This window comes from Dermacentor albipictus, chromosome 1, assembly GCF_038994185.2.
Source record: "Dermacentor albipictus isolate Rhodes 1998 colony chromosome 1, USDA_Dalb.pri_finalv2, whole genome shotgun sequence".
Lineage (NCBI taxonomy): Eukaryota > Metazoa > Arthropoda > Arachnida > Ixodida > Ixodidae > Dermacentor > Dermacentor albipictus.
Window position 1 is genome coordinate 272257716 of NC_091821.1, and position 14561 is coordinate 272272276.

The 14561-nt window shown below is 43.4% G+C and overlaps 1 protein-coding gene across 1 annotated transcript in view; it reads right to left on the minus strand.

Annotated features, from left to right (window-relative positions):
• Oat (Ornithine aminotransferase precursor) overlaps positions 1-14561 on the minus strand; it is a 68053-nt gene that overhangs the window by 24620 nt on the left and 28872 nt on the right. Inside the window, exons 4-6 of the mRNA XM_065449789.1 lie at positions 10715-10938; positions 2659-2831; positions 1710-1788 (exon numbers count right to left, since the gene is read on the minus strand). Coding sequence (XP_065305861.1) covers positions 1710-1788; positions 2659-2831; positions 10715-10938 — 476 coding nt within the window. The remainder of the gene's footprint in view (positions 1-1709; positions 1789-2658; positions 2832-10714; positions 10939-14561) is intronic.

Sequence of the window (14561 nt, forward strand, 5' to 3'; positions counted from 1 at the left end):
ATTTGTAATGTGAAAAAGCTGTTCGGCAGCGTTGCTGCGACCGCAAAAAGATGTCAGCTACGAGGTTCGACTTTTCGCCATCGTTGCCTCTGTTGTTGTCGATGTGTCGACTAGCAACAGTGATGAGGACGACACGGAAAGCGACAGCACGGGCGATTCAGGCCCGACAGTGGCTGAGGCTGCTTGTTTTGACGTAGAAGCAGCTTCACCCGCGATTTCACCCTCGACTTCTGCGGCGCTACCGCCTGTGTGCACGGAGAACATGCAGCGCCTAAGAGGAATCTGCCATGCGAGTGTTTGCCGAGAAGAGGGGGCTGGCTGAAAAGCTGGCACGCAGCTTCAGTAAGTTTGAGGCTGCTGTCGTCGCTGCTAGGCCGCCGCGACATCAAACGAAAATAAGATTCTTGTCGCGCGAAGTGAATAAATACGGCATGTCTTTCTCCCCTTTCATCGCACTCTCTCTGAGTTCCATTTTTGACAGGTAAGTGGGTGACCTCATGCTATTTCGGTTAAGCAGTACTACCGTTTAGTACATACTTTTTCCCAAGCTCCGGCCAACTACGGTTTACAAGATTTCACTGTATTGAAGTAAATCCAATATATGGTTAGCAGGCATTATTTAAATAAATATTCTATGATAACAAAGTCGAACACATTTGAGGCCTATATTGGTTACAATGAATTGAATATTTACTCAGTCACATGTCAGAATATGTATTCTCGTAGTCAAAATGTTAATACTCAGAAAGAGCAACTCGATTAGGCTCATTCTGGAAGCGCATGTGTATTATGATCAATGGGCCTGCAGCCAGCAAGCCAAAGTGCTAATCCTGTGTGATCACCCAGATTGCAGAATTGCTTATTTATGATGATGCAGATCACATTTGTCATTTACTGCTGTTTACATGCCATGTATCAACATGGCAAGCTGTCAATAGGCCATCAAAAATTGACAAGAGCCACTTTGCTGGCCTGTTGGACCTTTCTTTTGCAAAGACCCAATAGAGCAATTTATTCATTCTTTTAGTTCATAGAATCAGGGTGTACACTTACAATGAATACTGAATATAATAAAGATAATTATGTGTTGAATGTGTCTTCATTATAACAAGTTTCAACTGTATTTAGTTATGTACATGGTCAACCAAACTTTTAGAGAACACCTCATTTGCATTCTAGCACTGATCACAACTGAGATTTTGTGTGAAGACCTGAAGGGTAGTGTTCGTTTTAAAGACACATATTATGCTTTCCAGGCTACTACAGCAATGAAGCTTGGTACCAGCCAAGAGCTGATATTCCCCTACAGATTAATCCCCAATGGTATGGCTGATGTGTCTGCAATTCTGACAATTCCATGCTGCACATGGCATACATTTTGGAGTGATAAACTTAAAGTGTCTACTTTTTTGTTCCTCTTCAAGAAGAAAAAAAGAAAGGGGTGGGGGAGGGGGCACCATTGCCCCTGTAAAGGTGGCTTTCAATAAAACTTCAGTTCTATAATATGTGGACTAGATTACTAGTATTCTAATATATACCTTTTCCCTGGGTGTCACCATAATGCCCCCCCAGGCTTGTGAACCAACGTCAACCCCAACTCCATAGCACTACAGAAGCAGCATGTGCACTTTGTACTTGCTTGCAAGTGTCCAGAAAGGAGGTGCTCCCTCCCCTCAATGGAAAGGTCTATAGAAAAATGTGCAACTTACTGGATAGAGACCCCCCGAAAGGGCCTTGCCAAGGGTCACTATGTCAGGCCGTACATTGTCATGGTCCACACATAGCATCCTAGCAATGAAATAAAAAGAACAAAACGAACAGAAAAGTATGAGAAAGTGGTAGGATGTGGGTTGTGGGAACTAACAGCAAAGCAACAAATAAACATTAGTTTTCAAGCTAACAGCTCCACATTGATTTTATATATGTGAGCCGGCACAAAAATACGAAACCACCTCAAGATGCCATTCGAAATTTTCAAAAATTGAGAAATAAAATTACAAAAATTACTTGTCTGTCAAAACCTAAGCGGAAAACATCTTGATTCACAACCTGCAGTATTTAAAGGCTGCATTGATTAAACTTACAAATTTCATCCTCCAAAATATCCAAGCTGCCTGTTCAAAGAACAGAATGATATGTTTCTAATGACAGGAGTACTGTTATGCTAATGGTGGAGTTGTAAATAAAACTTTGCCTCACTATTGCTACCTAATCAATGCACCCATATTGCTTTAAAAGCTCCATTTCTAGCACTTCTTCAAAGTCACTCAGTGCTCACATTTGAATAAGTCACAAAAGCAGATACCAGACTTTTCAAAAGGTTGCCAAAATAACCCTGAATGCATATTAATGACCGTAACAACTCTGGCTGAACAAATTATGCTGGAATCTTTAAAAATTCTTAACAATTGACAGCAATCATAGGTACTGCTCATTACCCTGGCAGCCCCATGCTACAGCCGATCCGTATCAAATGCTGCACATCACTTCTTTCCTCCTCTAAGTGTCAACATAATTTCCCGATCTACTGCCTCAGAATCCTAATAGTAATGCAAAGGATTGGGCTACTTGGTTAGGGCTAGGACCTACTAAGCGCTCCCAGGCAATGCCGACACAGCCCCGAAAGGCTGTTCTGCAAGTTTAAATGTGGCTACCCACTTGCCCGTGCGGCCCAGACCAGTCTGAATCTCGTCTGCTATCCAGAGAACTCGATGTTTGGTGCAAAGATCACGCACACCCCGCAGATAGCCAGCTGACGGCACCACTACACCAGCCTCGCCCTGGATTGGCTCCACCATGAAGGCACACACATTGGGATCTTGCAATTCTCTCTGCACATAAGACAAATAAATATTACAGCGAGTGAGAAATCACGCAAAGAAAGCATGCACAAACCTTGCAGCCAGGCCTGCGATTTCACAGACAAGTGCTTCCAACCTAACCAATTGTTCATGACGATGTGAAAGGACAGTATGAAAATAAAAATAAGGCATCCAACTAACACAGTTTTGGTGTCATGTTTTTCAGCTTATACAGCATATTATTAAAGGGGTTCTGCATCAGACTGAAATGTGTTTGGTAATAAAGGGCATCTCCACACAAGTCCTTTCCTACAAAAAGTTAATGAATGCACCTTGTGTGAACGAAACCAGTTATCAGTAGTCAAGCACTGCTGCTGCCACACCCTCACAACATTCCTTTTCTTTTCATTATTCCTACTGCACAGAAACCTACGCAGCCATGCCCACACGGAGCGATGTCCACCATGCTTCACCCATCAATGCATAATGCCTTTGTACAGTGTAATCTCGAGACGTGTGGCATGACCCTCTGTCATGCTGCCCACCTTGAGGTCACAGTAATGGAACAGTGGTATCATTCACTGCCATCAGATGTTTAATTCTCATGCAGTTGTCGTTTCTGCCTGTTGCAAGGACTATGCCAGCAAAAGAAACTGTGCTGCACCTTCTGATCGTTATGCTTAGGGCATACACAATACTTCAGAGTTAAAACCTATGATTATCTGGGGCTATTTTAGTTAATGAATTTCTTCTACAATGTGAATATACTGTAGTTAAATAACCCACTGTCACAGATGGCACACTTGGTAATGTAGGAGCATCGTGCCATTTCCTCATGTGCTGTACAGCTATGAGCCAACACCATAGGAAGCACCAAATTTTCATTTTCAAGCAAATGTGCATGATGAAGTGACATGAACTTGACATGTGAAGTCCTACTAAGCAACTTTTAACATTGATACTCTTGTGAAATGAAATTCTGGCAGAACCCATCTCACGATGAAATTAGCATTGAAGTAATGTCGCAAAACACAGCACTGTCACCAAAAAACACATCATATACGACGCATGTATACAGCCAGGTTCCTCTCCTGCGTTTCTCTTTGGACACGCTGCACCATCTAGCAATGCCATCAGGAAGTCCATGTGTGGCAGAAGTGTGAATATATATTTAGAAAAGATTATTTGAATATATATATATGACTTGGGTTTGATACTGCCCAGCATTGGAGAAATTTTAACAGATTTCTTTTATCACTGAAATGTGGCACACACCCAATGACACCGGTTGGTGCCACAGAGGTTCAACGAAGAGCAGCACATACCCAGTGGCCCAAGCCAGGATAACGTAAATCTATCCAGTGAGGCCTGATTCATCTTGACATGTCACGGAGTGTTAATCGCGGATTTGGAATAAAAAATTGATTGTAGTAGCTTTACGTTATCCCAGCCCTGGTTTCAAAACCGGTTCCCTCAGCACAGCAGCCGAATGCTCTACCCATTAAACCGTGGACTGATGCCCAGTGACCAGTGGAATAGCAAAAAAATTTTTTTCAACAGGCCACATACAAACACAGAAACTTTGAGGGGGGAGGGGGCTTCCACCCTCTGGCTACGTCTCTGCCAGTGACCCATGTTGGAGTGAAAGAGGTTAGCTACAGACAAACACTGGGACAGACAAACATACCACAAAGTGAGTGAAATTCCCAAAGAACACTAATTGCATAAAACCTTTTAATGACCGCACATATGAATCCCCCCGAAAAAATGTTATATTCTAAAAAAATATTTTGAGGAAGTTTTTTCAGCATTAGGGGAAAACCACCAGGCAGAAAACTGGAAGTGGACTTCACCTTGAGCCACCTATGGCTTCATTTGAAATTTGGGCAGACAGGTTTGGTTCACATATGTGACCTATAGGTGTACATTTCATTTGCTTTACATCACATGTGCCACACGAGTGCAGCCGGAGATCTTGCACCAGTCTCTATTCTGACCATGATTTCAAAAGTAAGCAAGTTGCATGCTAAACTTCTTCCTCGTCCTGTGTTTCTGCTCTAAACAAGAGATGATGCTTGGTGCCTGTCATTCAGTAGCAGCCATAGACATTTAGCCAGAAACTTCATACTCAATACAAAAACTCGGCATGGAATAAACTCTCTGGTATGGTGCCTGATGGCAACACTTGTCAACAAAGGGTTAATACTTTTTGTCTGTCATACATGTTGAGCCGCTACAGGTACCTGAATGAAAATGTAGGTGTCCCTTTACAAATATTTCATGGGGATGCATACATGCCACTCACAACATTAATGAAATAAATGTGACATCAACAATTGCCTCTACATTTCATCTTATTTGTAACAATGTTTACAGAAAGTTGAAATCCCTTGTATAGAACTTTTTCATTCTAACAGAGGTTATCATTACTGAAAAGAGATGAAATATGAAACTAATAAATGCAAATATGCTCGCCCCACTTTTTTGTCAAATATTTTACTATGACCAATTGCTTGCTCTAAACTAATAAATATTTTAGCAGCTCAAAAAGTGATAATGTTGATTTTAACGTAGATAACTCAACTTATCATACCAAGGCAGAAAACACAAAGCAGATTTTGCTTGTTAGATAAGACATTCCTTAGATTGTCTTATCGGCGTCCAACAAATCGCTTTTATGGACATTCCATCTGTACTTACAGAGGTTAACAAACGGGCGCAAATAAAAGAGTGCAATCAAAGAGCCATTGTACGATAACTTTTATGCCTGTCTAGAAGCATTATCACATGTGCCACTCTTGACATTGCTTATCTAAAGAAAGGCTGGCAGCCACTAAAAGCAGCGATAGCCCCTGGCAAGTTGTCTAGCATTACACAGAATAAGATAAGACCTATTACAACACTCCAAGCAATCCATAGAAAGACAACTTCCAGCTGCTGAAATCTCCAAAATACTGATCACACAATGCAACGGAGCACCAAGGAGGTGAAATACAAAGCCAGCCCTCCTTTAAGGTACTGAGTGATGATATTTAGCTCGGAAAACAATTATGTACAAACAATGTGACCGATATGAAGGTGTGAATCCCAAAGCAAAACCTAAGCTATGGATGACACTGTAGTTCTACAAAGGAACCCTGAAATAATTTTTATGGTTTTGTATGAACACATTAATTTCTTCGGGGAGCTCCTTGTGAACATTAAGGATCAACTATAAAATGCACCATGTAAACCAAGGTTGCACAACATGTGCAAACTCTGCCTATGCCAGAGTCAAGCCTTCCATGGTGTGCTGGTGGCTGCCATCACGGCATGGCCACATGAGAAAAACATTAATTTCATTGCCAAACACAATACATGACATGATTCATTGGTGGCGTCAGGCACAATAAAACAAAAAGGGCACAGAACTGTAGGATCTCTTGTTGGGAGCAGATAAGAAAAAAAGGGCACCTACAACCACCACACGTATTGATCAAGTTACCAACACCAAGCCCGCATTATTAAAGCAGCACCTATAAATGAACTGAACATTCTCTTTGCCAATGAGTTTCAACTGAATGATTACAGAGGGTAGTGCCTAAAGAAGATACTTTGGTTTGGTTCAAAATGAAATTATGTGGTCAAGTTTTTTCGCCAGATGTGACCGCCCAGGATCGATTTTTTTTTTTATTGCAGATTCCAATTTTTTTCAGGGAGTTATTTCGGAAAAAAGATTAACGTAATTTTTCTAGGGTGACTGTAAAGTGAGAAAAAGACATTTGGCGTTGGAATATATGTACTTTTCATTCATGAATAACAACAACAAAAAAGGAAATAAACATAAGAATTGAAAATTTTATGCATTGTTATAGTTCAAGGCTTTGAAAATGCGCACACGAGAATATATTGCACAGCACAAATGTTCCTGCTCTTACACTAATATGTCCATCCATAGTGTAATCGAACTGCTTAGGTGAGCGCACTCAAGAGAACTGCGGCTGTGTGCCCGTCAAAAAAGCAAAACGTGAGACAAACTTCCGGTAATCTTCTTCTTATCGCCAACCAGAGGCAATTAGTTCTCGCGAGTGTCCAAAAAGAAAGCAACGGAAACGCATGCACAGCGGCATCCTTCCTATGCGCGCCCCTGGGAGCACTAAATGACCGATAGACAGATGGTCGCCCTTTGAGCGATTAGTAACGAGATAGCCATTAGTTTTGCAATCGCAAGAAGCCGAAACAGCCCGCAGAACAAAAGCCAAGCCACCGCCCGCCCGCCCACGCGTGCGCCAATGTGCAAGCGGTACTATATAGATGCGCGGGAGCGTACTAGCACTCAAACAAACCATGCAACGAAAAACGAGAAAGGGAGGCGCGTGAAAAAAATGTCCTGTATTCCCAAATAGTGGCAGTACATGACAGAAAAGAAAACGTTAGGAAATTGGTGCGCTTTTTAATTATACACACGGCGCCGTAAATATACGGCATCGACCATTTTGGAGTTCGTTCGCGCTGACGTATATTTTGCATTGACCCTCAAAGGGTTAACGTGCCAAAACCACTTTCTGATTATGAGGCATGGCGTGGTTTCTTTTGCACTACTGTTTTTCCTTCTCAGGAATATTATTGTTTCGGTTTAGTCAAAAGCCCACTTTGTGAACAATTTTTCGCAGAAGTTTCAACGCTCGAATTGCATTAGTTATTTTTTTAAGTTTTCCTTCATCCAAATACAAGATAGATATAAAAGCTTACCATTCCAACACTTTTCAATATTTTTAGATAAATCTTGGTTGAATAATGAAGAAAGCACAAGCAGATTTTAATCAATTTTCATTTCGTAAGTTCAGAAACTTGCAAAAAATTCCTGACCTTCCCAATATGCCAACCATCCCCTCTAGGTCTGTGCAGATAGGTTGCAACACAGGCATGCCTTAATGCCACAGGGTGTTCAGTGCCCTGCAATATAGTTCCCAGTCACATGGTTGCACTCTTTAGACACATTAAGCTTCCTAGACTGTATGTGCAGAAATTGCTTTTCCCTGCAGTTTTCTACAAAGCCACTTGAAATAACAAGCCCTCTATGGCATCAGAACTGCCAAAAAAGGCTTCAGAACTGCCAAAAGAGCTATGTGGGATGAAATTTCATTTTCAGGGAACAAATTTATTTCACACGTACTGTGGCTGTCTTGCTGGTGCTTGAAAAAGTATGTTGTTTCGAACATAGAAGAACACACTAATATTAGCAGAGAATGTTCTAAAGTCTTATAACATTTATGCACCACCAAGATAATCCTTTTAAGCAATGGACATGTAGCCAGTGCCAGAATGTCCATTGTTCAGTACTACCTATTTAAAGGGCCCCTGAAATGGTTCGGACAAATTTTGTAGACGCGTAGGGTACAGCTAAAGTTATTCATTCACACCACAATTTGTGTGAAGCGTCTCATATTAAGAGAGCTACAGATGATTACTAGTTACCCTCCTCCATAGTCATACATTTTCTCCTCAACTCGTTCGCCAAGTAATCGGGGCTAAGCTCCGCCTTCATTGGCTCTGCATCACGATGGCACATCGTGTCGTCAACTTCCGGTTCTCTAGGAGCGAGCACGCGAAGCCTCTCCGAACTCTTCACCAGCTGCTTGGCAGTCGACCCCAAGGGAGACCTATCGAAGCAGCATGCGTTGCGAGCATTCTGTTGCAGTGCCGAATGTGTCTGGTATTCCGGTAATCACAGGCGAGCTGGCCGTTTCGACAGATGACTGGAGGCATAAACTCAAGCTGATGAAGGAACTTTAGCATAGACGTACGTCAGCGGCCTGATCGGTCTCCACGGTCCAGCCACCCATTGGCGCAGAGCTTAACCAGCCAAAGAAAGAGCTAATATTGCTCAAACCAAGTGTAAAACATTTGAAACATTTATAAAAAACAATGTGTTGATGATTACACTCCTGCGAAAAATTTAAGCCAGCAGCAAAGGAGAATACACTTCATTACTGCTATTGTGTTTGGTTGAGCTCTGTGCCACCACGTGGCACAGACCGCCATGCAGGCCATTCACATTTGCGCTTCTGCTCATCCCATGAAACGGCCAGGCCCTGTCCCGTGGCGCTTGCATTTACCTAAATACCAGACTCGCGAAACGCTATTGCGGTAGTAATCCTCCGGTGTAAAGTGACGGCCGCAAACGCGCAAATCCTGGCACCGATCGGAGAGCGGCAGTCCGATTGCACTGCAGCCAGTCCACTCATCTGCTGCCATGCAGAGGGGCACGATGTCACAGCTTGACATATTGCCAGTCGCTACGTTTGCAGCCCACAATGCAACAAAGTCGAATAATGGTGCTCGCGAAAAGACTGAGACCGACTCTGACCAAGGAGCTTTCATCAAAATGGAGCATTTGTAACACAAGCAGACGACGCTTGCTGTGTGCCGGAAGTGCTTAAGTGTAGTGAAAAACTGTTCTTGTTTTCTTTCTGTTTCTTTCTATAAAAACAAATTAACTAACATTCCAACTTTTACGAACAACATTTGTTCACCACAAAGTTGGAAAAATTATCGATGACGCGCCCTGGGCAGCCAATCGGATAGCTCACCCTACTACCGTCATTGGGGTCAATGACGTCAAATGGGTAGGGGCGGCCTAAAATTCAGCCGAGTGATGCGCTGCGATAGGCAGCGATGTACATTTTTATAACCTTATAACAAATTACACGCTTTACGTGGAGCACTTAGATGCGTCAATTAATTATCAGAAGGACCTACCCTAACGGCTCGGTACGTTTGCACAAAATCGTCAAAATTGTTTCAGGGTCCCTTTAAAGGTTAAAGACCAAAGTCCGGACTTGAGACACACTTCTTTAGAAGCATATTGAGCTCCTCTTGAAGTCACAAATAAGAAAATCACAGAAAGGCAAACGAGCACATGAGACTGAACTACCAACTAGAGTTTTCATAGGCCTTTAATGCTCTCTGAAGATCCAAGAGCAGAGTTTAACAGATACACTCTGTGTGCAACCACTTCAAACTTCCATATCCGCAAGGTGGAAATGACTGCCGAGAAGCACGTTCGTGTGATTCAGTGCAGGTTGTAGGAACTTGAAGCTAAACATTTCGACAGAAGTGCCTGTCTGGTTGAGAAATTGATTAGGACTTTCAGACTGACTCCAACCAAGTAAACTGAATTTTATTCACCCAACGTTTCGGAGCTCGTTCGGCTCCTTCTTCAGGGGGTTGTTCTTCGGGGGGGGTGGCGGTGTGCAGCTTTTAAAGGGTCTTTTGTAAAGAAAGGAAGGTGGAGCAGGGAAGGTGGGGAGACACTTCACAGAAGGGAAGGTGGGGGGAAATAAAAAATGGGGGGGTTGACGGCTGCCGTAGTGCTGGGGGGCTGGGATGACCGGTGCTGGGGAACCTTGGTCCGCGAGAGTGCCGCTGATGGGAGGCGGGGAGTGGGGGAGCTTACAGGGCCGGGCAAACGTTTTTGTTTTGGTGAACCGAGCGGGAGTCTACCTGGCTGGGCGTCTTTTTCTTCTTTTCGTCATGTCGCCAAGACCATGGACATACACCGAGGGTAGGTTGCCCTTCACGCTGTTTATGTTACCCCCCGTATTCTGAATGTGCCATGACTCCAGTAGTAGTCTCTTCCATGAGTTTGTCTCTGGCAAACAGCACCAGCACCACAGCAGCCGTCAACCCCCCCCCCCTTTTTTTGTTTCCCCTCCACCTTCCTTGCTCCCCCTTCCTTTCTTTACAAAAGTCCCTTTAAAAGCTGCCCACTGCCACTAGCAGAAGAACAACCCCCTGAAGAAAGAGCCGAACGGGCTCCGAAACGTTGGGCTAATAAAATTCAGTTATTTGGTTGGAGTCAGTCTGAAAGTCCTAAGGTTGTAGGAAAAAAGAAAATAATAGTGACTGGTACTGAACACAAAGCTGCCTACCTCCAAGGCTGGCAAGTCATCGTATGGTATAATCGAGAAACCTGGCACAAATGGTCCAAAGCCTGCGTAGCTTGATGGATCCGTTGATGCTGAGACAGCTGCAATACTGCGACCCCAAAAGTTGTTCTCAGCAAACACAATTTTAGCCTTGTTGGTGGGGATGCCCTTCACATCGTACCCCCACCGGCGAGCAAGCTTGCAGGCAGTTTCTGCGGCCTCCACACCTGCATGACACGAGTTTGATAGCATGTAAACAAAATCTCGCAGGCATAAATAGCAAAACAGTGCTGGTGTACAGGGCTGAATGGCCGTTTACTACATGGCCGCTTTCCAAGTGCCCTCTGGAGCCAATCATGGTGCAATCTAGATTATTCAAGCATTCCAAGATAGACTGAAACTGAAATCAAAAGTTTACACACCAAATTTTACATAGTTGTCAATTCAAGTTATAAGCAGTCTAAGTGTGCTACATTGTCAATAAAATTTGAACTCCGATAGTACTGTAACTACTGCAGTTAATATGCTGATATACCACTCAGTAGAGCCCTTATAGCTTTGTGCAGGATGTACTATGTCAGTAACGCTTGTTTCATCTAACTATTTACAGTACTCAACTAGTCACGTACATACTCTAGATGGCTTTACAGTAAACAATTACTTCACCTAAACAATCAGCTGTACTTTTAAGGAAAATCAGGCAAATAATGTGAACACCACAAGACAACGCAAATATACTCTAGCCAATTATACGCCACCTCACTACTGGCTTCATCAGCTAAAGTAAACTGACATGACCATTTGCTTGGACTGACTCTGCCAAAGTGAAGTTACGGCAGTGCTGCCATCTCTAGGAAAACTTCCGTAGGTCTAGGAATTTTGTTCATTATTTAAGGAAATAGGGAAATTAGTCTAAATATGGGAAACTTTCACGCAAAAACATTGAAATAATAAAACTGCTGACATGACAGCATGTCTTTCTTTCAGTCACTTGCAAATTACATTCAATTTAGCACATGCACACTGACTTTTGATCATACAGCAATGCAGTGAATGGATTTTGCTCAACAAATGACAGTGTGTGGATACCTTGAGCCCTTTAACAAAGTACTGCTACTGCAATTTTGCCATTTGTACCTCAAGCTGAGCTGTCTATGTAGTATGTGCACTCTAAATGAAATATTTAGTATCTGCAACTAGAGAAACAAACATACGCTAGAACTCCAAACAAAGCAGCACGGGCAAATCTTGGGATTAAGTGGACAGATATACCTAGTGCTGAGCACAAAAATGTGGTTGTGGCACTCAAAAGCGGACTGCACACACACGTATACTAAAATACAGGGAATTGCTCATAGGCAGGGCAACCATGGACACAACAAAGTCTTAGTGGCTATGCGCTTGGGCAAGTTTTGCTTGCCCAAGGCAAGTGAGCCTTACGAGGCAAGTAAGCCTCACATCTTCATGCTCTTCCACAAATGATGTGTAAGTTAGGTGGTGCTATGTGAATGCATGACATTAAAAACATTCAAATATTTCAGATTGCCACTGTTAAGTGGTGCGCTGTTTCGACACTGTTACAGTTTGAAAGGGAGGTCCGACACCCATCGTCCTTACAATTTAAATAAAGTATGTGTAGTCTTGGCACAACAACAAAGTACATATGTGCTGATGTCTTCTTTTGTGAATATGGTTTCAAGGAGGTGGCTGTGTTAGCACAACTTGCACTGCGACATCATTTCTACTCGATTCCATCATTAGTGGGCGAGGCAACAGCAGCGTGGGCACCATGTTGATCAGCTGTCTGTTCATCACACAGTTCGCCGGCTACCTTGCTGCCTCCATGTTCGAGAATGCTGCTGCGCATGTTCCTGACGTCATGCTGCACTTGTTGTTATCATCGTTTCCTCATTGTGTCATGAATGTGCCGGGCGGTCAATGCGTGGTCGACCCTATCTTCCTTGTGGATAACAGCGGCAGATTGCTTCTCGCTTCGTCGACCTGTATCGCGCATGCTCTGCTGGAGAAGATTAATGTCACAATCCACCGCCCAATCACTAACAGACCAAGTTCCACGACGACATGGTTAGCGGCTATAGAAGCATCCCCGGCAGTTCACTTCTTCAGTGGGCGAGGCAACAGCGGCGTGGGCACCATGTTGATCCACTCTCTATTCATCATGCAGTTCGCCAGCTACCTAGCTGCCTCTATGTTCGAGAATGCTGCTGCGCATGTCCCTGACGTTGCGCTGCACTTGGCATCATCGTCATTCCCTCGCCATGTCATGGATGTGCCGGACGGTCAACGCGTGGTCGACCCTATCTTCCTTGCAGATAACAACGGCAGATTGCTCCTCGCATCATCAGTCCATATCCTGCATGCTCCGCTGGAGAAGATTACTGTCACAATCCACCGCCCAATTATCGACAGACCAGGTTCCATGACAATATGGTTTATGGCTATAAAAGCATCCCCGGCAGTTCCCTTCCTCAGTGGGCGAGGCAACAGCGGCGCGTGCACCATGTTGATCCGTTGTCCATCACGCAGGTATGTTACCTTGCAAATTCTCGGTGCATCCGTTCTGATGACCATTATATGCTGCTGTTCCCTCGCCCACATGACTGCAACCATGGTTTTGTCTATATTTCTTCGTATTCTGCTCTGTTAAATGCTGCCCGCAGGCTTTTATTGAGCGGCGATGTGGAAGTTAACCCTGGCCCCAATGCTCATTCTCAGCGTGATCCTGCCTTCCAAACCCGGTTGACAGATGTTGATAAACAAACCGAAGTAGCAGAAAAGCTCTCTGAACTCCTAAATGGCCAAAAGAAACTGGCTCTAGATATTGCTGAAACCAAATTTTTCAATCGTCTGTCAACACGAGGTTTGAGACTTTGGAAGCTCATGTCTCTTCTCTGAAGTCCCCCTCAACATCTAGTGGTGCACAGGATTCCAATGACAACCTACACACTCAAATCCAGCAATTAAAAAAGCTATATCAACTCTCTCTTGCAGAAACGACAATTAAGAAAACAGGTCACGTAGAAACAACATTATTATACATGGTCTCAGCGACGGCCCTAACGAGAATTAAAAGAAATTTTCTTCGAACATTGCTAAGTGGTTCCAGGACACTCTTAAGATTGCATGTCCGCGCATTGAAAGGTGTCATACACTTGGCAATAACTTCAGAGGCCGGTCACGTCCTGTTATTATGAAGCTCCTTGATTTTCAGCATAAGGTGCTGGTTCTGAGAAATTGCTATAAACTTAAAAACACCAACTTTCGCGTTTAAGAAGATTTCTCGCCATAGGTTCGCAATATTCTTAAGAAGCTCTGGGAAGCATCCTGCTCTCATAGGGATAATGGCTCATCTGTCCAACTTCGATTTGATCATGCATTTATTGGCAGGGTACAATACGATTTGGATAGCACATCCAATACTCTTGTCAGATCATCTGCTGGCTCAAATAAACCCGCCGAAACACTTGCTAGGACCAAATCCCCTTGACTATATGGTACTGGCAATAAACATTCCATTTTAAACGTTATTGCTAGAAGCCATGTCAGCAATTTCTTCAAATTTCTTTCCTTGGTCTTGTCTTATTCGCCATATATTATCAGTATTACTGAGACCTGTTACATGATGGTGTGCATGATTCTGAGGTAATCACCCCCTGGTTTCAAAGTGGTATGGCATGACAGAAAATTCGGGAGAGGAGGCGGTGTTGCTCTATTTCTTCAATCTCACCTTCACTTTTCTGTATGCCTTGCCCCAGCTGATACTGAGTCTTTGTGGTGTAAAGTTCAACTAAAAAATATGTGTTTGATTATAGGAATCATTTACCGTCCA